This window comes from Medicago sativa, chromosome 5 (assembly GCF_051527215.1).
Source record: "Medicago sativa cultivar Bolivia chromosome 5, Bolivia_mono, whole genome shotgun sequence".
Classification (NCBI taxonomy): Eukaryota; Viridiplantae; Streptophyta; class Magnoliopsida; order Fabales; family Fabaceae; genus Medicago; species Medicago sativa.
In genome coordinates this window covers 59,327,819-59,355,135 of record NC_140753.1, presented here as the reverse complement: position 1 = coordinate 59,355,135, position 27,317 = coordinate 59,327,819, and the positions used below count along the sequence as shown (strand labels likewise).

The 27,317-nt window shown below is 34.0% G+C and overlaps 2 protein-coding genes across 4 annotated transcripts; both read left to right on the top strand.

Annotated features, from left to right (window-relative positions):
* Positions 1-1,582: 1,582 nt before the first annotated feature.
* On the top strand, positions 1,583-14,703 carry LOC146923570 (ABC transporter B family member 25, mitochondrial-like). Its single transcript, XM_085708724.1, has 20 exons — positions 1,583-1,962; positions 2,378-2,605; positions 3,636-3,810; positions 5,336-5,397; positions 5,599-5,642; positions 5,937-6,039; positions 6,259-6,366; positions 6,452-6,535; positions 6,658-6,718; positions 7,328-7,473; positions 7,720-7,836; positions 9,436-9,521; positions 10,188-10,276; positions 10,817-10,872; positions 11,487-11,567; positions 11,647-11,712; positions 11,816-11,908; positions 12,408-12,472; positions 13,567-13,702; positions 14,097-14,703. Exons 1-20 carry the CDS (start codon positions 1,705-1,707, stop codon positions 14,238-14,240), a joined length of 2,202 nt encoding a protein of 733 aa, XP_085564850.1. The 5' UTR covers positions 1,583-1,704; the 3' UTR covers positions 14,241-14,703.
* An 820-nt stretch (positions 14,704-15,523) lies between these two features.
* LOC146923569 (ABC transporter B family member 25, mitochondrial-like) lies at positions 15,524-26,426 on the top strand. Of its 3 annotated transcripts, XM_085708726.1 has the most exons (21): positions 15,524-16,032; positions 16,642-17,161; positions 17,368-17,727; positions 18,235-18,409; positions 18,692-18,753; positions 18,955-18,998; positions 19,265-19,367; positions 19,558-19,665; positions 19,886-19,969; positions 20,082-20,142; positions 20,317-20,462; positions 20,718-20,834; positions 22,566-22,651; positions 23,419-23,507; positions 23,990-24,045; positions 24,366-24,446; positions 24,536-24,601; positions 24,705-24,797; positions 25,162-25,226; positions 25,401-25,536; positions 25,870-26,426. In XM_085708726.1, exons 3-21 carry the CDS (start codon positions 17,671-17,673, stop codon positions 26,011-26,013), a joined length of 1,773 nt encoding a protein of 590 aa, XP_085564852.1. In that variant the 5' UTR covers positions 15,524-16,032; positions 16,642-17,161; positions 17,368-17,670; the 3' UTR covers positions 26,014-26,426. The 3 variants fall into 3 exon arrangements, 2 of the variants coding, with proteins under 2 accessions (XP_085564852.1, XP_085564851.1); XR_015009788.1 differs by lacking the exons at positions 16,642-17,161; positions 17,368-17,727 and having other exon boundaries at positions 24,705-25,092; XM_085708725.1 differs by lacking the exons at positions 16,642-17,161; positions 17,368-17,727.
* The last annotated feature ends 891 nt before the right edge of the window (positions 26,427-27,317 follow it).

The window sequence follows — 27,317 nt, the reverse complement described above, 5'->3', positions numbered from 1 at the left end:
TTATACTCATAGTTTTCTTGATTCCATTTTTCTTGTTCATTGTTTTCTTGATCACAGTATGTACTCATAGTCACTGACCTCCAACTCTTTTTTGTTCTTAATGATTTAAGAAGGCCTAGATGCACTTCATATATAGGACTGACTTGAGTGCCTCTAACAAACTTAGAGTTTTAGGAACCGATAGGCACAATATTGATTTCTTGATGACCATATTTCCTATGTCATGTTGTGCTGCATTTGTTCATTCTTTAAGATTCTTGAGATTTAGTGACAATGTTAAGAACTTTCTAATTAAGTACAAGCTTTTATCATAAATGCACAACCATGTGTCTCTTTCATTAAAGAATATCAATCACTTGCATATAAATGTTTTAAATACTCCCTCAGCCCCATATTATAAGGAAAAAAAAAATCACACTTGTTAAGAAAACTAAAACATAGTAGTTTGTAATATAGTTTTTTGTGTTATCCTTAAAATAAGTTTTATAGGAAGATGTAAAAACAATTTTCATTGGTTGTTGATTATAGAGAAAATGAAAGCGAGAGCGAATTGAATGCAATTTGCATTTAATTTTCCTTTGAAAAAGATGATTTTTTTGAAATAACATAATTAAATATGATAAAAGTTGTTTTTTTTTGCTTATAATTTGGGATAAAGAATATGAGTTTTTTTTGCTTATATTTTTAGTATAGACATTCAAGCACACATATTAGTAGATTAATGATGAGAAGTCTTAACCTTTATTCAGAAAGTTTATTCTCATTAAAACATCATAGAGCTAAGAATGTGACTCAATAGTATGTTAAATGAATTACGTGTGTTTTTTCTTTTAGGATATTACTTGTGTATTCTAAGTGCAACTCCAACGTGAGTTTTTAGTGGGTTTGTAGATGTTTCATAAATGTTCCTGAAGGATTCACCATTGACGCGCTACATATGACGTTTATTGTGTAAAATCAATTCTTATACAAGCAATTGGTTCTCATAATTTTGATGTTAAGGTATTCCCTTTCTTAGACTATGACACTATCATATAAATATTTTCTGGGTAAATTGAAATAATCATCCGCACTTTGTAATCGAACCTTGTATCAAATAGTTAGTTGATCAAAATATCTACTACATGTGTCACGTTATATTGATCATCTTCTTTAGTTTTTTTTAATAACCGTATTATATCTTTTTGAAAGAATTAACCTTATTATATCAATAAATTTTTACTATTGTTTAGATAGCGATGACTATCTTCGTAGAAAATTTGTTAAACAAAGCTCTCCTCTTTCTATCGTATTTTCTAGAGTACATAATTAAAGATCAAATCCATAATAATTTGCTTAAATGATCAAAATATTTTACAACTTAGACCTAATGGTTGTTTTGAAGGGGGTTATTACTAAAATCGTTGGGTCATTTTCAGAATGCGATTTGATTGAAGTGTGAAAACGTGACCGTAATAACGTGTCTTATTGTCGAATTGAGGGAGGAATGAATAGAACATTGACTTTACTTCCCTTAATTGCAAATAAAAAAAAATTCTAAAATAAGCATACTTTAAAACTCGAGTGCAAAATGAAAATGAATGAACTTCACCCAGAGAAAGGGGAAAGGGGCCAATAACACTGATTCATTTCATTTTATTACCCGCTCAACAACTCTCTCTCTCAATCGATACAGAAGAGAGAAAAAAATTTCAACTGTAAACAATGCTCGCCGCTGCTACGAGGCGCGCCAGGTACACACCCGGCCGCGGCAACCGTGTCCGCTCACTCTTAACCGCTTCCGGCACCACCGGTTACTCAATTCCCACTTCAAACGCTTTCCGTTACGGTTACACTAACGGAATCAGTTACAGTCACAGTTACAGTAACCTCAACACCAGAACTTCTCCAAGCTTACTCTTCTCTATCAAAGGCTTTCTCTCCGATCCATCATCATCATCTTCATCATCACCACATAACAGAGTAACACTTCCATTCATTCCACTACCTGTTTGTTCAAATGCCTAACTCAATCTTTTTTATTTCCGTTCATTTTGATTTTTTGTTTATTAGATCAAAACTCAACACTGATCAAAGACGTGTCCGACACTATTCAATAATTATGACATTTTCTTACATAACTACTGGTGTCCATGTGCAGTGTCATGTCAGGTGTTTGTGTTTGTGTCAATATACTTCATAGGTTTTAAACTCTGTAGCACGACATTTTTTTTATAGAAGGCGTGTCCACATTGATACGACACTGACACATGCGATTACTTTCATTTATTGTGTTATTTTCTTAAATTAGTACAGGTGTCCATGTGTCAGTGTCGTGTCTTTGTCGGTGCTTCATAGGTTTTGATTTTGATTGTGATTGGGAAATTTTGTGGAACAGAGTTTGAAGGTAGATGGAAGAGCGTTGTTTTCAACTTCAGCTAAAACTGATGAAGGAAGTCAGAAGAATCAAAAAACTGATTCTAATGTGGCTAAATCACCTCCCGGTGGTGGACAGATTGCTGACATAAGGATCCTAAAGTCGCTTGCTGGTTACCTTTGGATGAAAGATAATCCCGAATTTCGGTTTCGGGTAGTTGCTGCATTGTGTTTACTTGTTGGAGCTAAGGTTTGTAATTTCGTTACTAACTTAGTGGACTTCGATAAATAGCTTAATTAAGCGTTTATTATATAAAATGCTTATTGTATAAGTGCTTATGTAAAAGTTAATTTTACAATTGTAGAGAGAATGAGAGAAACACTCATTGTATAAGTGCTTATGTAGATGTTATGTTATTATTTTTACAATTGTAAAGAGAATGAGAGAAATTGTGCATATGCCCTGTATAAAATAAATTGTCATGGGAGATTATGAAAATAAATAAATGAACGTGTAAATACCCAATTTGGAATCCAAAATTTTAGGACTGAACCAACTTAGTTCATATTAACAATATTCTAAAAGATCCCCGATATTACAAAATGTTAGTCAAATTCGTCCATCTATTTGTATTTCTAGGGACTAATTGTAATGTTAGAGATGCATTTCAAACTAAGTGAGTAATGTTAGGGATGTAGTATTTGATAACATATCCAAACAAAGGGGCAGACCTGAGTAACATTATACTATTTTAGGCAGCAATTTGGAAAATTGATAATGGGAGGACTAAATTGATACAGTACTACAATTTCAGGGACCAAATTGGGTATTTACTCTAAATAAATTGAAAACATCTTATGGCAATATCATAAGCTGTCTTGAACAATTAGACAAGTACTAATGCCATAACAAGTTAAGCCCAAATTAGCTCTTCTAGACGCCCTCTTTATTTATTGGTTGTGGTTAACTATTTAATTCACTGATTTTTTTTTTTTTTTTGAAATGTCATAACTTTCTGATGTTGATTCAGTGTTGTTAAATAGCGGCGCTATACCGCTATAGCTTAGCGGAATTGACAAACCACTATTCTTCCTTAATACGCTATTTTGAAATGTGGTGCTATAGCCCTATTGTGTAGTTGAATTCTAACAATCCGCTGTTTTCTGCTACCCATGACTGACAACACTATGCTGTTTAGTGGCCCTTGTCGTTGGCAATTGATCGTTGCTGCTAAGTCACTTACACTTCTGATGGTTCATTATCTATTTTCACCTTTCAGGTTGTGAATGTTCAGGTCCCTTTCTTATTCAAGCTTGCTGTTGATTGGTTGAATACTGCCACGAGCAATGCTGGCGCTGTTGCTTCAAGTCCTACTGTGATGACACTTTTTGCTACCCCCGCAGCAGTGTTAATTGGATATGGGATTGCTCGTTCGGGAGCTTCTGCTTTCAATGGTATTTATAAATGAAATGATTGATATACTTCTTTTTTTTGGTCTACTTATTGAAGCTGGATTTACGTATCGGGATTGACTTTGAAGTCATTATAATTCAAAGTTTTAATGCCTAAGCCAATGAAAATACTTATTGAAGTGACATTCTATACTCCTTGGATTTGGATCTATATTCATGTTAAAGATTTAAATTTTGCAATTTTTCAGAAAAACAAAATATATTTTGAGAAATATTGAGAAAGACAAGTTACTCAACCAGTAGTGCAAGCAAGGATAAAGTATACATATATAAGAGCTGAAATGAATTATGAAATCCAAGCAAAGGAAAAGATGGAAACAGGAGTGAAGTAGTGCCACGACAACCGCAACACCCTTGAAGCAGACATGCTCATAATATCGGTGACACAAATTGTAGGCAAAGAAACATCTTTAAACACATTGTAGGCAAAGAAACATCTTTAAAGATGCCGAACTCTCAGAAAACTAATTAAATCTTTGTCAGATGAACCTTCAATGACTGAGCCCATGAGCTTAAATAACAAGTTCCCATCTGATAGTTACCTAAGCTTCCCTTATTAGTTCCCATCTTTGATTTGCTAACTGTAGCATCCTATTATTAGTTAGTATTACTACAAAAATATATTACGATGTAGTTTGGAATAGCTTCTAGCTTATGACTACGAGAACCTCTCAATTAAAATAAGTTTACAAGTTTTTACTTAAAAGCCCTTATAAATTTGTAGGTGGTTATGGAGAAAACAAATGAGAGCTTATGCACAAAGTTAAGATGAAGAAACTAATTTCAATTTATACAAGAAATTATTGCTTAAATAACTCATGGTTTTTGTAAGATTCTTTTAGTATTTCTTTTCCACAAGTGCTTGTGAATTTTTTTATCCAAATTGGCACATAGTATGCTACTATAGTGAAAGATTTCAAGTGACATCAATATCTTTTAGGTAGAGAATAGAGATTATAGGAGTTAATGTTAATTTTGACCGTCCACACACACACGTACACACACACACGTACATGGGATGTATCTAGTGAGAGGACTACTTGTATAAGAGAACAAGAGGAATAAGTTTTTGCTCATTTAACCAATTATTCATGATTTTTTAAGACAAATAATTATATTTAATGACTACATGGCTACTCAGTCGTGACCATTCATGGTTAGATCTAATGGTCAAAATTCACTTTGCTCACTCTCACAAATATTGTCCTATTATCACCACACGCGTGCACGCGTGCTCACTCACATTTGCAAACAGATGAAAGCTAAATGAGCCAAAATCTATTGCTGAAATCAAACTCATGAACTAATGAGCTTAACTTATAGAGCTGTAGCAGGCAAAGCCTCAGATAACTCATGAGCTAATGTGGTAGCTGTGATTCTCCTCCATTGGATATTGGCATTACAATATTGATGTAGTTACTTTTATCCATGTTTCTTTGTGAAGAGCCTTGATTTTCAAGATTCATTATGTTGACTTCTATTTAAATGATACTACTAATTGTGGCAGAACTGCGGACTGCTTTGTTTTCTAAGGTAGCTCTGCGAACAATTCGTTTAGTTTCAAGAAAGGTATGCTACTTTCCTGAATTTGGTTCATCTGATAAGTAAAATTATTTTCTGTAAATTTGTTTGAATAAATATATTACAGTTTTTTATTTGATTAAACAATTGTGGCGTATTCCGTAAAAAAAAAAAGTTCTGGTGTATCACAGAATCGTTGGTTGTATGATGTCATGGTATTCGATTAATGTTAGTATCCAACTATTGCAGGTCTTTTCACATTTGCATGACCTTGACCTCCAATATCATCTAAGGTATGGCTTCTTCCATGCAGAAATGGCTAATCTGTCTCGATCTTTACATATGCGCATGAGTGAATGAATGATTGAGAAAATTCAGAAAACCAAAGTTTGATTACTCAAGTAACTGCTAACAGTTAAAGAGCAAATAATGAAATACTGAAAAGAAGGATAACATATCAGAGAAGAAAGGCTTCTCTGCTCAGTGGTTAATATTCACCTCTATTTATGCTTTTCTTCTGCTTGTGGGTGTGTTGTCTATTGTTTCACCGTGTTTGCCTCTCACCTAGTTTTTTTTCTCTCTTTCAGTCGAGAAACTGGTGCATTAAGTCGAATAATTGATCGTGGTAGCCGTGCAATAAATTTCATTCTCTCCGCTATGGTGTTCAATGTACTACCCACCATAATAGAGGTATGACTCAGTTTTTTTCTTGTTTCTTAGGTGACTCATGTTTTTCCCTTGTGTAGATCATTTAGGATCACGGAAGATATTTAGTGGGAATTGTATCTTCACCTTTGACTTCCTGGTGTCTATGTTTTCATTAACAATTTTACTAAATTATTTTATCATCCCAACTCTTGCTTCTTTCTTTTTGAACAACTTCAACAGATTTAACTCATATCCGTCCAGATATCTATGGTATCAGGTATACTGGCCTACAAATTTGGAGCACCTTTTGCGTGGATTACATCCTTGTCAGTTGCTGCTTATGTTGCTTTTACACTTTCTATCACACAGGTATTATGCTTTGAACCAATCTAAATATGGTAGCACAAATGGATTTTTGAAAAGTTCTTTAATTTTATGTTTCCTGTCTTTTCAGTGGAGGACTAAATTCAGGAAAGCCATGAATAAGGCTGATAATGACGCTACTACCAGGGTTATTGATTCACTTATTAATTACGAGGTCAGCATTTCATTCACCAACACCAATATTTATATTTATTTATGCTGCTTAATTTTATCTTCAATTTGATTTTCACTATGGGATTGATTTTTTTTTTTTTTCATTCTTTTCTTGTTTTACAGACAGTCAAATACTTCAATAATGAAGGTCATGAAACTGATCATTATGACAAGTACCTAAAGAGTAAGTAATCGGTCTTTGGGAAAATAGAGTTTTTCAACAACTTTTTAAAAAGCTTGGTAGCGTCATAATTGAAAAAACCCAATCCCCACTTTGACTTGATGCATGACCTAAATAGAGCTTATTAAGCTTAGGCAATCTTTCTTCACCTTACAAGACGGTTTTGTGGGGTTTATTAAACCTAAAATTTTAGATGGTTTGAGAGCCTATTTTAGATTCGTTATTGATGGAATGATGGGCCGCCTGTATTATTCACGCACCAAGCCCAATAGCCTTGGGCGTGAAGTGGTATATTGGGAAAAATTCAAGTCCTACATTGGCCAGAGGTACAGCCTAAATAGAGATTATAAAGCTAAGACAATTTTCACCTTACATGCCGATTTTTTGTTGTTGAATTAGACCCAAAGCCTAAGAAGGATCAGAAATATGTTTCGGTCAAGGAATAATAGCTACATAATGGTGTCTGTAGATTTTGTACAATTTGGTTTGTTATTTATTTTACAAAACAACAACGATCGTAGCAGCTTCTTTCATTTCTTTTTGAATGCTTTCTTAGTTCTGATATATGATTTATTTGCTTGTGCTGCTGTGACTTGTGATCTCATTGTTCAGGGTATGAGGATGCTGCTCTGAAAACCCAACACAGTCTTGCTTTGTTGAACTTTGGTCAAAATGCTATATTTAGTGCCGCTCTTTCAACAGCAATGGTTCTGTGTTCTCATGGGATCATGGATGGCACAATGACCGTTGGTGATTTGGTAAATTTTCATCAAATTAAATTCTATGTCGAGGGTAGCTTTTCTTCATTGAAGTTTTTATTAGTTCTTTAATGCATGTATTTTGCTTTTATATTTAGGATCACTTCCTCCCGTCTAATTGTAATTAGTGTCTCTTTGACAACTTAATGTATTTGTTGTTTTGTTTATATACAATAAAGCAAAATATAAATATTCTGTCCATATTTAATAATCATGACCTGGATAATAATGTAGCTCAATGTGCAGGTGATGGTAAATGGGCTTCTCTTCCAACTATCTCTTCCACTCAATTTCCTTGGTAGTGTTTATCGTGAAACTATACAAAGTCTAATTGACATGAAATCCATGTTCCAATTACTTGAGGTATCTTCCCCATTAAACTTTAAAAAATTATCTTCTCCTTAAATCCTAAATGTGTATTTTTGATTATGGAGTTTCTTTCTTTCATCTGAGTATGCACTTATGTTGATATACATATATTACTACGTGTATGTGTTAGGTAGTTCCACTCAATTAGTTGCTACTACTCTATTTGTTAGTTAATTGGAAATAATTAGATTGGGTTAGTTAGAGGGATAGGCTGTAACATATATTCATAGGAGGAAGGGATTAGAGGGAGTGATCTCATCATCATAGGGAACTGCAGACTCGATGTTCTGCAAGTTTGTTGTTGTATTTAAGTAGATTTTCCCTATTCTTTGTAATAAAATACCAGTTTTCTTCTAGTGCTGGTATCTGAGCTTCCATCCTAGGAGTTCTTCATGGGGCATACCTACATAATAAAGACAACAATGGAGTCACTTGGTAGTAAGCTGAACACTAGGTAGTCAATCCCAGATAGCTGCGTGATGCGACCGGTCCTGAAGTAGGATAGGGTATTGCGGGATGGCCGCTATTTGGTATTTTTTAGACAAATTACACGAATAATATTATGATCACATAGTTAGTGTAAAATTAAACAAATAACTCATGAAGTATATTAGTAATAAAAAATCACAACCCACATGGGTTGGTCTTGTGGGGCAGGCTTGGGACCTTGGAGTGTGCTCCTCTCAAGGTCTTAGGTTCCAATCCTACCGATGCCAATTTCTGACTTTAATTGGTCCCCCCGCTAGTGGACGATGGGTTTGGTCTCTGGATTAGTCAGTCCTCGGACCGGATAGCAAGTTTTTTTTAAAAAGTAATAAAAAAATCACAAGTATTCATCAAAACATTCATTTAAATAACAACAAAATTAAAGGAAACAGAAGGGAGAAAATCAGATAGGGGTCTGAGTGGAAAACATATCATAACACGAAAAAGTCAGAACAGAGAGAGGGGAATAAATAATATCTAAACATAGGGAATAAATCTCAAAATAAGGAGGAGGAAATAATAGCCAAACAGACGAGAAAAGTATCAAAACAGATAGAGGTTTGAGGGGAAAATCAAAACAGGGAAGATTTCTTTCTTCTTCCGCGTTTATATGTTTAATAGTAATTAATCGGTTTAGTTCTTCCTATTAGTGATGAAATTTCTAAATTCTGGTGAGCTTCTGGGTGTACATGGATAAGAGATACAATCTCTGTTTCTATGTTCATGATGCAAATTCTAAGAAATTAAAGAATATTATTCACTGTTTTTTTTAATAAGCTTATTCACTGTTACTTCTGAATCACACCTAGGTTAGAATCTTACAAAGTCATCCGAGATAGAAAAGGAAACACACTGATTTTGGATCCCATGACACTTACGGTTTCCTAGGCCAGAATCCATTATCAAAGGTGTCAATTTTATTGAGGGGTCTGTTACAGAATATATATAATATTTCCTAATATAGACTGCAATCTAATCAGTGTCAGATTACGATTTTCCTCATGAATTGTTTTAATATAGATGCTGTGTATATGGCCATATTTACTGGTAATTTTCTTTTCCTGCATCACTTTGAGAAATTGCATGTCATTCCTAATATTATTACAGGAAAAAGCAGACATTAAGGATAAAGAAAATGCACAGCCTCTAAGATTCAATGGGGGAAAGATCCAATTTCAGAATGTACATTTTAGGTGCGTGATCGTCCCTTTACTCCATAATAATGCTACCATTCCTTTAATTGACTTTTGGCTAACACATACGATCTGTTTGATATGCATAAAAATATGTTACTTAAAATGTGATTTTTTTTTTGTTTCATGTTTAATTTTTAAAATGGTTATGGGACATTTCAAATCTAGAAATAAAATTATTTTAAAATAGTTATGGGACTGTTCAGGATTCTTAAATTTTGTTTCTCCAAGAAACTATGAGACAACTGCTTGTCCCAATGTTAACACCACTTAAAAGATAAAATTAAACACTTTTTTATTCAACAGTCATATCAAACAAAATTCTTAATTCAAAATCTCTTTTTATCTAAAATCCCATAATTTCAATTAGAATTAACATAAATATGTTAGTTATGAATTGACTTTATGTAACTACTGTACTTAGGGTAGCTGTAATCCTTGTGTTGATGTTTATATACTCTATATATAATATTCTCTGCTGTGTAGTCCAAAAAATTCTCTCGTGCTTCCCCGTTTTCTTATTTCTCGATTGATAAAATCAAACCCATCCCTAGCTGCCTTATAATACAAATATAATTGCTATATTAAAAAGCCAACACACTGATTAAATGTAACTTTCGTGTTTTGACTAATATTTTTGTGATTATATATTGATTCATACTTCAGTTACCTCACAGAAAGAAAGATACTAGATGGAATATCGCTACATGTGCCAGCTGGTAAAAGTGTTGCAATTGTTGGGACTAGTGGAAGTGGTAAGCTTCACCATGATGAAATTATTTATTTTCTTAAATTGTCTTACTTGCAAAGCTGTTGTTAGAAACTTCTTTATGCTGCCTATGGTCCGAAAGAAAAATTGTTCCATGGATAGATTTTCAACCTTTTAGCAGTTAGCACTATATCACAAATGTTTTTCTTCAAGGCATTAACCACCCCAATCACAAACAAAGTTGCGCCACTGCTTCCCTCTATTTTTCACTGGAAATTCATCAGCGGCTTCTATTATCATCTCACCTTTTTTTGGTTACTTTGTTGAATAATGGACATTGCTATTGTGGTCTCTAAGACATGCTTTAGGTATCTGATGGAAGATCATGGTTGAAAACCCATCCATGAATCACCCCTTTGTATTGATAATATCAATCAGATCTTGTGTTATACTGACTTCTAAAACATGAAATGTATCTGTATTCAAATTTGGATATGGTTTTCTATTATATTATCTGGCTCATGAATTGTCTATGCTTATAATGTGTTTATTTCTGACATGTTTAATATTCATACACGATTGACAGGAAAATCAACCATTCTCAGAATGCTATTCAGATTTTTTGATCCCCATTCTGGAAGTGTAAGAAATGAATCTAATCTATATTTGGTTAAAGCTATATTTCCATGCTATATATGACATTTGATGTTTTCTGTTCTATTTGAATTGATAGACACTAGATTTTTATACATCTGTCCTATATGGCTCTAAAGATGTGTATATTAGAATTTGGGTTGGGCCTAACACAATCCTACAAAACCGGCTTGTAGGGTGAGGACTACCCACCACTCTCAAGCCCAGGGCTAGACATCTGGAGCTTGATCCAAATGACCCGATATCGGTGACCTGATAGCATGTGACCCAGCATATCTTGGATAGGATCTGATACCATATTAGAATTTGGGTTGGGCCTAATACAACCCTACAAAACCGGCTTGTAGCGTGAGGACTACCCGCCCTATAAGCACATTTCAGGCCATATTTCATCCAATGTAGGACTCTTAATGGTGTACATGAGTTATGTTTTGCATGTAGAGTGTCTTATATCATTATTGCTTATACTAGAGTCCAACACCATGATTTGTTACATGTGATTGACTCTGCTGAATGACTAGTTTAAAGCTTGGTCGTTACCTTTTATATTTGAAGTGGACTTTGCTTCTCTCACATTCTCATTCACAACTTGTTTTCTACAGATAAAGATAGACGATCAAGATATTCGAGACGTAACCCTTGAGAGTTTACGAAAGTCTATTGGTGTTGTTCCACAAGATACTGTAAGTTAACAAAGCATCTATCTCTTGAATCACGTATTGTTGCCCTTGCAAGTTGTGAAACCTGAGTGATTATGTGCAGGTACTTTTCAATGATACAATATTCCATAACATTCACTATGGTCGGCTTTCAGCAGCAGAAGAGGAGGTAACTTTTGTTGTGCCATACCTTTGCTTGCTTCTTCACTTTACAAATTTCCTTTGTTAGGTTCCAACTTGTTCTTAGCTGACTATTTACTGTATGCTTACAGGTCTATGAAGCCGCCCGGAAAGCAGCAATCCATGACACTATCATGAGTTTTCCTGAGAAATACTCCACTGTTGTGGGAGAGCGAGGGCTAAAGGTGATGAAACCACTATTTATTTTGGATAATGTTTTTCAGTGTTGAGCTTTTATGATATTTTGTTTAGGGTACATATGGTTTTGTTATTGTAAATCTCAAGAGTGGCACCCATAGTAAAGATGATGTATATAAGAGAAAATCCAACATTATTTTCATATATGATAACTGATCTAAAATATGCAATTTTATTGTCATGTCATTGGTGTGATGATTATAGTTTGCTATAGTTTTACTTGATATGGACAAGCACTTGGAGTATTCTCCCTTAATATTTAGCTATCAATGGGGAAGAACCAAGCCACTGAAACGCTCCACCGAGTATTCCATAGTACTCAATGTGGGCACCCCTTGACACCCAAGTCCCTTTTGACATGCATGTGGGGAAAGAAAGGGACACAGACCTCACATTACTGTTGGGTCTCCTCCTCCCTTATATAATACTGTAAATAAAATTTTATGACGCCAATCTCTCAAACTCTCAGTCTGGTTTTTTTTACAGTTAAGTGGTGGTGAGAAGCAACGTGTTGCCCTTGCTCGGGCATTCTTAAAAGCACCTGCAATACTGTAAGTATTCTGATCGTATATATATATATATATATATATATATATATATATATATATATATATATATATATATATATATATATATATATATATATATATATATATATATATATATACACCGGGGCACATTTTTTTGTTGTGTATTTTTTGATTTACTTGGGTCTTGCGCAACTTGAATGATGGCAGATCAATAAAGAACTTTACGGACTGATCACAGATGTGATATTTGGCTTTTTCATCTTATAGACTGAATCCTTTCTTACCTATTGATAATGATGATTGGACTACTTTTTTCATCCAAAAGGCTATTTACTTATTACAAAATGTATTGGATGTGTATTGATTGGTGGCCAAATTTCTCCTATTTTCTTCGTTTTTAAGATGGTATCATAGCCTCTGACGGTACACTTGTGTCCTATTGGGTATACTTATCAGGACAATAGGACAGAATGTGATAAACTTATTGGGGAGGTTTATTTATCTGTCTAATAAATATCTAACATATGATTTTTGTCAATTGAAACACCACTGCCACCAAGTTTTTTTTTCTTCCATCGTGTAGGATCAGCTATATGAATCAATTGATATCATTAAGATACGTCACATGTGGCTTCCAAATACAGACCATTTTCCTCTAAATCGGCCGACCTACGGTTTTTCTTGATTTCCCTCTTCCTCTGACTATAGGATTATCCTTTATCTTATCTAACCGGTGCTTCTGTATGCCAAATCGGCACATGCCCAAACCACCTATGTTGAGACTCTACCATATTTTCTGTGGTTGTGGGCCTTGTGGCTAGCCCAACTCTGTCTCTAATTGAATTTATAATCCTTGTCTTCTCTTGCCACTCATCCAATGTAATATTCTCATCTATGGGACATTATTTATTTTCTTATTTTTTACTTCATAACATTGAATGTCTTATAGTTATACAGAAATTGTTATTTAAACATGAGCGGTGCTTTCCTTTTTTTTCAGATTACAAGTGTTTGTGTTACCATTGTGATGGAGTAGTCATTTTTACAAATTTGATACCCGTGCATACACACACTTATTAGTTCAATTTCTTTTTACTGCTGTGTCTTGCTCGTAGGTTGTGTGATGAAGCTACAAGTGCTCTTGACAGCACAACAGAAGCAGAGATTTTGAGTGCATTGAAGTCATTATCAAACAATCGAACTTCCATATTCATTGCTCACAGGCTCACCACTGCGATGCAGTGTGATAAGGTAAGCTCTCTATCTAAAATTAACATCCTTTAGCAGTTCTGATTTTTGTAGACTATATAAGAATGTATAGCTGTTACCTAAAAAATGTATGGTATTTATTATATATTTTTAGAAGAGAGGAGTTTGTGCAAATTATTCTAGAACCTATTGAACTGATTTTATTTCAATTTGTAATCTATATGTTGGACCCATCTTCACTGTAAGGCAAGACCCCATAAAAAATTTCATCTTAGAACAATAGATTTATGATAAAATGTTCTACTTAATTCAGTTGTCCATCCTTGTTATATATATATATATATATATATATATATATATATATATATATATATTCCCTTATGCCATTGCATTACTTATATCAAAAGATATATTTTTTTTTTTTGGCAATATTTAGATCATTGTTTTGGAAAATGGAAAGGTGGTTGAGCATGGACCACATGAAGTGCTCTTAGCAAATGCAGGAAGATATGCACAGCTTTGGGGACAGCAAAATAATACTATTGATGCAATTGACTCGGCCACCAAATTGGGAACATAAAGATTATAGAAACCATCTTCCTTTATCGACTCAAGATGGGAAGAAATGCATTGCACAATGTTAATGGTACATGTATTAAGTCCATTTTGAAGCTCAGCGGCGCAGTGTCAGTCATAAGATCTCTTCAGCAGGAGTATCACATTCCTTATTGTTACGTAGTGCAGCAGGGTCATCGATTCACTATAATGGTGAATTTGAAAAATTAATACATAATTTATTAGTGTTCAAAAGAACTCATCAGTGTTAGATAAATGAAGTTGGATCGGCTTTCTGTAGACAGCAAAATTTTGTATGATATGTAGATTATAAATCGTATTATTGCACATTCTAAGCACTTCTAAATAACAAGAAGCGCTTACTTGTATATGGAGTGCTAGACTGACCATGTACCTGCTTATTTTGCAGCTGACTTATTTTTTACATTTTTTGAGTGGATTGATTCAGTAATCTTATTCCAGAAAAAGATAGACTGTTCTCTTTCTTCTTGAAGCAGTGATTCTTTTGAAAACACATTTCAGTAGATTTGATTCTCAAGCGATATTAGAAATATCTATCCAGATTGGTTGTTATTTTTTCCCATTTTCGACTCAAAGAAGCTCGAGACATTTCAGTGATAATGAAAGAAATACCATCAATAATGTAATTAAAAGTGTTATGAAGAGCTTAAGAGAAAGATGTTATAGTTAGAATAGAAAGTGAGCACTACTAGTTGACTGTCTAGCAAAACCTTGATAGTTATTGTAATGATTTACAATCATGTAATCGAGATCCATATTTAGTGTAATGTGATTTAGCCTACATAATCGATTACTTACTTACAATCCATTTCCAAAATAACATGTAATAATCCCATAAAAACAAACCTTTGAATTGAAGTTCTTGAAAGAGTTCCTAAACTTTACCCTCATGAATTTTATTTCTCATGTAGTGTTAATTATTTAATTGTAATGTTTTACGGTTAATAATTTTAAAAATAAATAATGATGTGGATAATACTTTTTTTTTTATAAAGTTGGATAATATACACTCATCTTAAAAATTGGGTGGAGTGGTGGTGAAAAAGCGTTAAACTTTTTTAAAGTAAAAAAAAAAAGGGTTGGTATTTTTTACAAATAATTTTGAAGTTAACGTTGAATGAAGTTAGAGGAAATAGTTATCTTGTTTGCCTTTGAAAGAGAGAAGTTTGTGTGGTGTTTGAAATGGATACATGTGTGTCATGTGTGGGGTGGGTGAATGCTTTGACTTGAATAATGATAAAATAATCACATGTAAAACTCCTCTGTAGCAGCAAAATGTTTGAATGAACCTCAGATAAAGCATCTCTTTCTCCAATATTCCCTGAAGAAAAATGATTGCCGCTGCTTCAAGGTACGCCGTTCCCACCACTTCCGGCAGTGGCAATCGTGTCCGGTCGCTTTTAACTGCTTCCTGTATCACCACTGGCCACTCAATTCCCACCAGAATCGGTTACCGTTACAGTCACGGTAACAGAATCAGTTTCAATAACCGTCAACTCAAACCATGTCCAATTTCAATTTTCTCTATAAAATGCTTTCTCTCCAATTCATCATCATCATCATCATCCTCAAATAGTAGAGCTTCGTTTTCAACTGATGATGGAAGTCTCAAGAATCAAAAAACTGCATCTACCATCACTAAATCACCTCCAGGTGGTGGTCAAATTGCTGATATCAAGATCCTTAAATCCCTTATTAGTTACCTTTGGATGAAAGATAATCTTGAATTTCAGCTTCGGGTTGTTGCTGCAACTTTTTTACTTGTTGGAGCTAAGGTTAGTTATATCATTAGTATTCAAGTCCCTAATCTGTGATTGCTATATATATATACTCCCTCCGGTCTCAAATGTAAGAAACTTTTCACTTTAAGTGAAAAGTTTCTTACATTTGAGACCGGAGGGAGTGTGTGTGTGTGGTTGACTACCAAGTTAGCTTCTAGGATGAGATCCATGACCATTTAAAAGTTACTACTCCGGTCTCAAATATAAACAAAAATAAAGTCAACTTTGTTTGATTTTATTATTTTCTTTGCTTGTATTTGAGACCGGAGGAGGAGAGTACTTACTTAGGGGCCTTTGGTGAAAAGATTAATTACATATTGCAGAGAGAGTGAGAGGAACTATGCTTGTGCTCTATGTATAAACATTTGATTTTTATTTTTTATATTTTTTATGGGAGATTATGAAAAAGTAAAGTAGTAAATATCCAATTTGGTCTCTGAAATTATAGGCTTGTACCGATCTAGTCCTTTATACTAACAATATTCTAAAATGATCTCTGTAATTGCAAAATATTAGTAAAATTCATCCGTCTATTGGTATTTATAAGGATTATAATGACATTATGTTGGTATTGACTTCTGGCATGTGTCATCCACACGCCAGCCTCTAGCCACCCGTTTTTGCCGCCACCCACCGCTTGTTCGTATGACTTGCCTCCCATGTTTTGCTGAGACCACTTAAAGCATGTGGGTCCTACGGACAATATCATCTACATAACCTTCTGCCTCAGGGGAGTATGGTCTCGTATGCAAGTTACAAAAAGACATTGTATGGTCGAAAACAATCACCTCGAGCTTGGTTCGGAAAGTTCAACAAGGATATTAAAAAATTTGGCATGATTCGTTGTGAAGCAAATCATTCTGTATTCTTTAGACGTACCTAAAGCAACACTTATTCAACCTCTTTCTTACCAAAGATTTCGGTCTGTTTTGTTATTTTCTTGGGATTTAAGTTGCTCAGTCTCATGAAGACATTGCTATTTCTCGGAGAAAACATGTTCTTGATATCTTGAAAGAGAAGGATTCTTGATTGTAAACCAGTTGGTTGATACTTCTATAGAACCTAATGTGAAGCTTCTACATAATCAAGAAGAGCTATTTCCTAACCTAGGCATATAGATGAGGTTAGTTGGGAAACAGAATTATCTTACTTTGACAAGACCATATATTTCGTATTCTGTTAGTGTTGTGAATCTATTTCTAAACTCACCTTGTGATGGTAATTGGAATGACGTGGTTCGGATCTTTACGTATATTAAAAGGTCACTTGGGAAATGACTTGTTTATTACGACAGAGGCTATACCAATATTGTTGGATATTCAAATGCAGATTGGGAAGATGATGTTAATGACAGAAGATCAACATCAAGTTATTGTATTTTGATTGGAGGAAACTTAATCTCATGGAAAAGTAGCGTGCTATGTCCTACACTACCTGTGAACTTTTATGGTTGAATCATTTATTACAAGAGTTGAAATTTTATGAGCTAGGCCCTATGGAACTTATGTTTGATAATGAATCGACATTTTATCTTTCTACAAATCCTGTTTTTCAAGAGAGGATTTAAGACATAGAAGTTGATTTCACTTTATCACAAAGAAGATCCTTTCTGACATCATTAAAACCTCTTCAATGAGCTCAAATAATCAGTTAGCCGATATCTTCACCAAACCTCTACGTGGACCTCAGGTAATTATATATGTAACAAACTGGATGCATGCTCCAGCTTGTGGGGGAGTGTTGATTACTCTCTATTATAGTTGACAAAGTAATTTTCTATTTTTCCTTTTTTGGGAGATTCTCTCTTGTATATAAATTGGCACAACATCATTGTGAAATACAAGTTGATTATTCTAAATTATTCACCTCGATCATTTTGGAAAATTGATAACGTGGAAAACTAAATTGATACGGTCCTATATAATTTCAGGGACCAAATTGTATATTTACTCTAAAAAACTTGAAAACATTTTATGTGCATATCACCAGCTACTTTTCTAGCTCTTTTGAACAATTACACAAGTACTTATGCCATGATAAGATAAGCACATATTAGCTCTTCCAGACGCCCTCTTATTTATTGTGTTGTGGTGAACTATTTAACATTCTGTTGTGGATTATTGACTATTGTTGTTGGTAATGGATATTTGCTGCTAAGTCACTTGTGATGGTTCGTGCTCTATTTTTGTCTTTCAGGTTTTGAATGTTCAGGTCCCTTTCTTATTCAAGCTTGGAGTTGATTGGTTGAATACTGCCACGGGCAATGCTAGTGTTGTTGCTTCGAATCCTACTATGATGGCACTTTTTGCTACCCCCATGGCAGTGTTGATTGGATATGGGATTGCACGTTCTGGAGCTTCTGCTTTCAATGGTATTTATAAATGAAATGGTTAATATACTTCTTTTGTTTTGTCTACCTATCTGAAACCCAACTCATGAGTTAATGTGTCTAACTTGAGGAACTGTAGCTAGCAAAGCCTCAGATAGCTCATGAGCTCGTGGCTCATCGCCACCCTAGTTGTGATTCTCCTCCATTAGATATTGGCATTCCAATATTGATGTAGATGCTTTTATGTTTCTTTTGAGAAGAGCCTTGGTTTTTCAAGATTCATTATGTTGACTTCTATTTAAATGATTCAACTGATTGTGGCAGAACTGCGGAATGCTTTGTTTTCTAAGGTAGCACTACGGACAATTCGTTTAGTTTCAAGGAAGGTATGCTACTTTGATGAGTTTGATTCATCTGATATGTAAAAGTATTTTCGGTAAATTTGTTTGTATCAATACATTACGCAATATTTATTTTTTATTATATGAACAGTTCTGGTGTATCTTCCACCTATTTTTCATAATCACAGAATAGTTGGTTGTATGATGTCACGGTAATCAATTTATGTTAGTATTTGACTGTTGCAGGTCTTTTCACATTTGCATGACCTTGACCTTCGATATCATCTAAGGTATGGCTTATGCCATGAAGAAATGGCTAATCTGTCTCTATATCTACATACACATGTTTGTGAATGAATGATCAAGAAAACTAAGAAAAGAAAGGTGTGATTATGCAAGTAAATAACGAAATACTGAAAAAAAAAGGATAGCATACCAGAGAAGAGAGATTTCTTTGCCCAGTAGATAATATTCTCCTCCATTTATGCTTCTTTTCTGCATTGCGTTGTCTATTGTTTCATTGTGTATGCCTCTCACCTAGCTTTTTTCTTTTTAGTCGAGAAACTGGTGCATTAAGTCGAACAATTGATCGTGGTAGCGGAGCAATAAATTTTATTCTCTCCTCTACGTTGTTCAACATAGTACCTACCATATTAGAGGTATGCCTCAGTTTTCTTTTCTTGTTGCTTAGTTGAGTCATGCTTTCAACTAGTGTAGATCATTTAGGATCACGGAGCATATTTAGCGGGAATTGTATCTTAATTTTGACTTCCTGGTGTCTATGTTTTCATTAACAATTTTTGTAAATTACTTTATCAACTTCAACAGTTTTAACACATATCGATCCAGATATCTATGGTATCAGGTATACTGGCCTACAAATATGGAGCACCTTTTGCGTGGATTACTTCCCTGTCAGTTGCTGCATATATTGGTTTTACACTTTCTATCACACAGGTATCATGCCTTGAACTGATCTAAACATGAAAATGTGTTTGGTGCTCTTTTGTTTTCGTTTTTGGTCTTGTCAGATACATTACTGGCATTGTGACACCTTTGTACTTCATTTGACTTTTTGTATTTTTAGTTCTCAGTATGTTTGTAATTAGCCAACTGCATTGGCAGGGAAAATGGATTTTTGAAAAGTTCTTTACTCTTATATTCTCTGCCTTTTCAGTGGAGGACTAAATTCAGGAAAGCCATGAATAAGGCTGATAATGACGCTAGTACTAGGGCTATTGATTCACTTATTAATTATGAGGTCAGCATTTCATATACTAATACCAACACTTTAATTGATTTATGCTGTTTTTATCTTCAATTTGGTTATCGCTATGGGATTAATTTTTTTTCTTTCTTTTATTGTATTACAGACGGTCAAATATTTCAATAATGAAGTTCACGAAACTGATCATTATGACATGTACCTAAAGAGTAAGTAATTGGTTCTTTGGTCAAAAGAGATCGAGTTCTTTAGCAACTTTTAAAAAATCTTGGCAGTGTCGTTATTGGAGAAAACTTACCAAATCCCCACACTGAGTTGATGTATGACCTAAATAAAGCTTAAGAAATCTTCAGCTTAGAAAACTCATCCTTTTTTTTTTGCAGGGTATGAGGATGCTGCCCAGAAAAGCGAACAGAGTCTTGCTTTGTTGAACTTTGGTCAAACCGCTATATTTAGTACTGCTCTTTCAACAGCAATGGTTTTGTGTTCTCATGGGATCATGAATGGCAGAATGACTGTTGGTGATTTGGTAAAATTTCATCAAATTAAATTCCATGTCGAGGATAGCTTTTCTTCGTTGAAGTTTTTATTAGCTCTTTAATGCATGTGTTTTGCTATTATATTGAGGATCACTTATCCTCCGGTGATTTTTGTGAATTTTGTGATTAGTTCCTTTTTGATTTAATGTATTTGTTGTTTTGTTTATATACAATAAAGTAAAATACAAAAATTCTGTCCATATTTAATAATCATGACCTGGATTATAATCTAACTCAATATGCAGGTGATGGTAAATGGGCTTCTCTTCCAACTATCTCTTCCACTCTATTTCCTCGGTGGTGTTTATCGTGCAACTATACAAAGCCTAATCGACATGAAAGCCATGTTTCAGTTACTTGAGGTATCCTCCACATTAAACTTTAAAAAGTTATTTCTCTTAAAATTCTAAATGTGTATGCTTATGGAGTTTTCTTTCTTTCACCTGAGTATGCACTTGTGTGTGTGAACATGGTATACATATATTATTAAATGTAAGTGTTAGCCGTTAGGTAGTTCCACCCAATTATTTGCTACTCGATTTTTTCGTTAATCGGAATTTTGAAATAATTAGTTTGGATTAGAGGGCTAGGTTGTAATATATGTTCATAGGAGGAAGGGATTAGAGGGAGTGGTCTCGTCATTTTGGAGATAATTATGGCCTTGGGGATAGGGAACTGCAGACTTTCGAAGTTCTTCAAGTTTGTCGGAAACAAATACCAGATTTCTCACAATGCTAGTATCTGAGCTTCCATCATAGGAATTCTTCATGGTACACACATAAAGTCAAGAATGGAGTTGACTGGATAGTTGGCCGAAAACTATGTAGTCAGAGAAAATCAAGGATCGAAGTGATTGACTACCTTGGCTGAAGATTCAAAAGAGAAAAGATCGAGAACAGTGCAGACAAAAGAAGACAGACAACTTTCTTAAAATTTGAGTTAGACCTAATTCAACCACAAAAACAAACTCATGTAGTAATGACTGTCAAAGCCTTGTAAGAACTGCTTTTGCTATGTCTCTAGTCAATGTGGGATCTCAACTCTACTCCTCATTTGTAGGGCCACATTTGGAGCAGGGACAAATGTCGGTGGAAATGGAATAACGAAGATCACAACACATTGTCTCACACCTAGGATTGGACGTTTAGAGTGCAGTCATACGTGAGCTACCCACTAATAGATTTGTTTGATCTATGGTAGGCTTTCATATCATTTCAAAATTTGGAATGGGAACTTAACCCCAAAAGCATCCTAAAATATGTGAGGATTGCCAAAGCCTTATAAGGACTACTTTGGTCATATATACTTTAATGTGGGATCTCAACATAGCCGCCCTTCACGCCTAGGATGACATCTAAAGCATGGACAGAAGCATAATGGAGGCTAATGTGAAATAATGAGGTGCCGCAAAACCTAGGAAATTGGTTGAGTGAGAGTAACACTTTATGAAGATGGAGTGTACTATACAAGGGAACCAAATTCAATCTAAAAAATGAGTGTATTAAGGAGAATTTTCATGTATGTCTCTTATTTGAAAATCCCTTTTTATCAATAGGCAGAATATCATTCATTGAATTATTTAACTGAATTGGTCCTTTTTCTTCCAAGTTTATATGTTCAATATATTAATTAGTTGGTTTAGTTCTTTCTACTAGTGATGATATTTCTACTTTCTAATGAGCTTCCGGGAGTACTTTCATAGAGATACTTTCTCTATCACTATGTTCATGATGCAAATTCTCAGAAATTAAGGAATATTATTCACTGTTATTTCTGATACACACCTATGTTAGAATTGTACAAAGACAGCCTAGGTAGAAAAGGAAACATGCTGATTTTGGATCCCATGACATTTGGGGTTTCCTAGGCTGGAATCAGTTATCAAAGGTGTCAATTTTATGACGGGATCTGTTACCGAGTATATAATATTTTCTAATATAGACTGCAGTCTGACCTGTGTCAGATTACAATTTTCCTCAAATTTTGGCCTTCATTTATTCGAATAGATGCTGTGTATGTGATCATATTTACTGGTAATTGTCATTTCCTGCATCACTTTGAGATATTGCATGCCATTCCTAATATTGTGACAGGAAAAAGCAGACATTAAGGATAAAGAAAATGCAAAGCCTCTAAGGTTTAATGGGGGAAAAATCCAATTTGAGAATGTACATTTTAGGTTTGTGATTATCCCTTTACTCCATAATAATGCCACCATTCCTTTAGTTTACTTTTGGCCATCAAATAGGATCTGTTTGATTTGCTTAAAAATTTGGTACTTGAAAAAGGACAAATTTTTTGTTTCATGTTTAATTTTAAGATTGTTATGAGACAGTTTGAATCTAGATATGAGATACTATTATAATTTTGCTACTCCAACGAACTATGAGACAACTTCTTGTCCCAATGTAAACACTACTTAAAATAAAAAAATATACTGTTTTAAAATATTCAACAGTCATATCAAACCAAATTCTTAATTCGCAATCTTTATGTTTTTTCTTCTCTCCTTATCTAAAAAACTCCATATTTTCAATAAGAATTAACTTAAATATGATAGTTATGAATTGAGTTTATGTAATTACGGCACTTAAGGTAAGGTAACTGTTATCCTTGTATTTATATTTATGTACTCTATATAATATTCGCTAGGTCTGTACGTAGTTCAAACACACAAATTCACTTGTGCTTCCTCGTTTTCTTACTTCGCAACTGGTCAAATAGACATGTTGAATTAACACGCAAATTCGCTAGCTGCCTTATAATACAAATATAACTGTTCTACACATGTTGAAGTTGATACTTTCAACAATTCATTTCCTAATAGACATGGAAATTTGTATTTGATAAAATGTTATTTGCTATATTAAAAAGCTAACAGCTGATCAAATATAACTTTGTGTTTTGACTAATATTTTTGTGATTATAAATTGATTCATACTTCAGTTACCTCACAGAGAGAAAGATACTAGATGGAATATCACTAGTTGTGCCAGCTGGTAAAAGTGTTGCAATTGTTGGGACTAGTGGAAGTGGTAAGCATCACCATGATGAAATTTCTTACTTGCAAAGCTGTTGTTCGAAACTTTTTTCCGCTGCCTATGGTCGGAATTTTTTTTGTTCCGTGGCTATATTTTTACCCTTTTAGCCACCCCAATCACAAACAAAGTTGCGCCACTGTTTCCCTTTATTTTTCATTAGAATTTTTTTGAGGCTTTCATTATTGTTTCACCTTTTCTTGGTAACTTCGTTGAATAATGGATATTGCCATTGTGACTGCTAAGACACGGACTAGATATCTGATGGAAGATCATGGATGAAAATCCATCCATGTATTATGCTTTTGCATTGAAGTTTAATATTTATCAGATCTTGTGTAAGATACTGACTTCTAAAACATGAAATGTATCGGTATTCAAATTTGGATATGGTTTTCTGTTTTATTTTCTGGCTTGTGAATAGTCTATGCTACTATTGTGCTTATTTCTGACATTTCATATTCATACATGATTGACAGGAAAATCAACCCTTCTCAGAATGCTATTCAGATTTTTTGATCCCCATTCTGGAAGTGTAAGAAATGATATACTTTATTAAGCTTAAGCTATATTGCCATGCTATATATGACATTTGATGTTTACTGTCCTATTTGGATCGATGGTCATTAGATTTTATACATCTGTACTATATGGCTCTATAGATGTGTGCATCAGTAATTTTTTTTGCAAGTAGAGTGTCTTAAATCATTATGGCTAATACTAGAGTCCAACGCCGTGGTTTGATACATGTAATTGACTTTGCTGAATGACTAGTTTAAAGATTGGTAGTTGCCTTTTATATTTAAGGTGCTCTTTGCTTCTCTCAAATTCTCATTTGCAACTTGCACTCTATAGATAAAGATAGATGATCAAGATATTCGGGATGTATCCCTTGAGAGTTTACGGAAGTCTATTGGTGTTGTTCCACAAGATACTGTAAGTAAACAAAGCATCTATTTCTTGAATAACATATTTCTGCCCTTGCTAGGTCTTGCAAATTGTGAAACCTGAGTGATTATGTGTAGGTACTTTTCAATGATACGATATTTCATAACATTCACTATGGCCGGCTTTCAGCAACAGAAGAGGAGGTACCTTTTGTACTGCTATACATTTGTTTGCTTCTTCACTTTACAAATTTCCTTTGTTAGGTTCCAACATGTTCTTAGCTTATTAATTATTTTATGCTTACAGGTCTATGAAGCCGCCCGGAAAGCAGCAATCCATGACACTATCACGAGTTTTCCTGAAAAATACTCCACTGTTGTGGGAGAACGAGGGCTAAAGGTGATGATACCACTATTTATCGTGCTTTGATGATACCATATATGCAATTTTATTGGCATGCCATTGGTGTGATGATTGTAGTTTGAACAGTTGTAACTTGATATGGACAAACACTTGGAGAATCCTCTCTTAAAATTTAGCTATCAATGGGTAAGGACCAAACCACATAAATTCTCCACCGAGTATTCCATACTATTCGGTGTGGGACGTTGCCACTCCTTGACACCCAAGTCCTTATCAACATGTTTGTGGGGAAAGAAAGGAACACAAACCTCTGGGTCCCCTCCTCCCTAATGTAATACTGTAAATAAAATTTTATGACGACAATCTCTCAAATTTTCACGGACTATGCTTTTTTTAACAGTTAAGTGGTGGTGAGAAACAACGTGTTTCCCTTGCTCGAGCATTCTTAAAATCACCTGCAATACTGTAAGTATTCTGATCATATATATTCTGGGGCACATTTTTGTGTCGCGCTTTCCTATTTTAGATTAGAAGTGTGTGTTACCATTTTGATAGAGGAGTCATTTTTTGAAGTTGATATCCATACACTCGCTTGTTTCATTAGTCCATTTTCTTTTAACTGCCGTGTCTTGCTCGTAGGTTGTGTGATGAAGCCACAAGTGCTCTTGACAGCACAACAGAAGCAGAGATTTTAAGTGCATTGAAGTCAGTATCAACGAATCGAACTTCCATTTTCATTGCTCACAGGCTCACCACTGCAATGCAGTGTGATGAGGTAAGCTCTCTCTATCTAGATTAACATCCTTTAACAGTTCTCAATTTTGTTGACTCTATACCAGTGTTTAGCTGTTTATTTACAAAATTTATGATATTTTTACTACGTATTTTAGTAAAGTTGCATAAATTATTCCAGAACACATATTACTGGTTTTGTTTCGATTAGTAATCTATATGTTGGACCCATCTTCACTGTAAGGCAAGACACCATCATAAAAATTCATCACATAACAATATATTTATGATAAAATGTTCTACTTAGTTCAGATGTCCCTTATGCCATTGCATGACTTGTATCAAAAGATATATTTTTTTGTTTGGCAATATTCAGATCATTGTTTTGGAAAATGGAAAGGTGGTTGAGCATGGACCACATGAAGTGCTCTTAGCAAATGCAGGAAGATATGCACAGCTTTGGGGACAGCAAAATAACACTATTGATGCAATTGATACAGCCATCAAAGTGGGAGCATAAAGATAACAGAAAGTGTATTCCTTGCTCTTCAAGAAAGAGGAAGAACATCGCACAATGTTAATAGCGCGTGTATTTAAGACCATTGTTTCGTGATACAGTGTCAGTTGCAAGATCTCTTCAGCACAAGTTTCACATTCTTTATCATTGGGTTATCACATCAATTTTCTATAAAGGCGAATTTGATAAATTCATACATAATTTATTGGTGTTCAAAGGCACTCATCAGTGTTAGATAAACGAAGTTGAGTCGTCTTTCTGTGGACAGCAAGATTTTGTATTGTTTATATGTAGATTATAAATTGTATTATTGCATATACCAAAGCACTTCTAAATAACAAGAAGTGCTTCCTTGTATATTGAGTGCTAGACTGACCAGTGTATACTGCTTATTTTGCAGCTGATTTTTTACATTATTCATTCCAGAAAAAGATGCATTGTTCTCTTTCCTCGTAAAGAAGTGATTCTAATGAAAAACACATTTCAGTAGATTTGATTCTTATGAATGTTGATGTAAAATGAGATTATATTATTTATATGACAATAAAGAAAACGAGACAAAAAGTTATTAACATTCATGAATCTAGTCTCAACTAGGGTCTATTTGGCAAGGTCAAGAAACGAGTTTATAACTTATTTCACGAGCTTATAATTTAATTTTCCGATACTATTTCAAATAGTGTTTGAACTTATAACTTATCATTTTTATACTATATTTACCCTTGTTGTTTTATCTAAAATTCATTTATATCCTTTATAACTTAATAAAATAAATATGCATTAAATGACAACGTTACTCCAATTATACTTTTCTGGGAACATATGCAATTGTTAAAAAAATAAAATTGGTGGTGTATATATTGTTACGAGTATCTTACTTACTTTAATTTTTTTGTTTTATCAACCAAAAAAAAATTTAGTCTTTTACGATTATCTTTCAATATTACTATACACATAACCATAGTTTTAAAAATCGAACATGTCATCGATCCGACAAGGTCATGGAGTCAAGGGTTCATTGGTTGAACCGCATAAAATCGGATGTTTCGGTTGCATAACTTGGTATCTATAACAAAATTGTGTAAAAATTAAGTCGGCTTGAACCAGTGATCCAGTAACTAAAAAACTACATGAAACATAAAAAATGACAAAAAAAAATATTCAAATTACCATAATTTTACAGGAATCCGAGTTGTTATTGAGAAATGCAAATAGTTAATAGTTATAATGGAAAAGGATTATCTCAAGTTAGATGAGAGTCAGGAGCAATTCAAGTCATTGATTTAGTAGGAGAGAGAATATAAAAA

What these genes read in the sequence shown, in the direction of transcription:
- LOC146923570 (XM_085708724.1), top strand. Translation starts at nt 1,705, where the DNA reads ATGCTCGCCGCTGCTACGAGGCGCGCCAGGTACACACCCGGCCGCGGC. An exon ending in GGGAGCTTCTGCTTTCAATG is followed by an intron (nt 3,811 to 5,335) that starts GTATTTATAAAT and finishes TAATTGTGGCAG; the next exon opens with AACTGCGGACTGCTTTGTTT. An exon ending in TTATGACAAGTACCTAAAGA is followed by an intron (nt 6,719 to 7,327) that starts GTAAGTAATCGG and finishes CTCATTGTTCAG; the next exon opens with GGTATGAGGATGCTGCTCTG.
- LOC146923569 (XM_085708725.1), top strand. Translation starts at nt 15,589, where the DNA reads ATGATTGCCGCTGCTTCAAGGTACGCCGTTCCCACCACTTCCGGCAGT. An exon ending in TTCGTTTAGTTTCAAGGAAG is followed by an intron (nt 18,754 to 18,954) that starts GTATGCTACTTT and finishes TGACTGTTGCAG; the next exon opens with GTCTTTTCACATTTGCATGA. An exon ending in TTGATCCCCATTCTGGAAGT is followed by an intron (nt 24,046 to 24,365) that starts GTAAGAAATGAT and finishes TGCACTCTATAG; the next exon opens with ATAAAGATAGATGATCAAGA.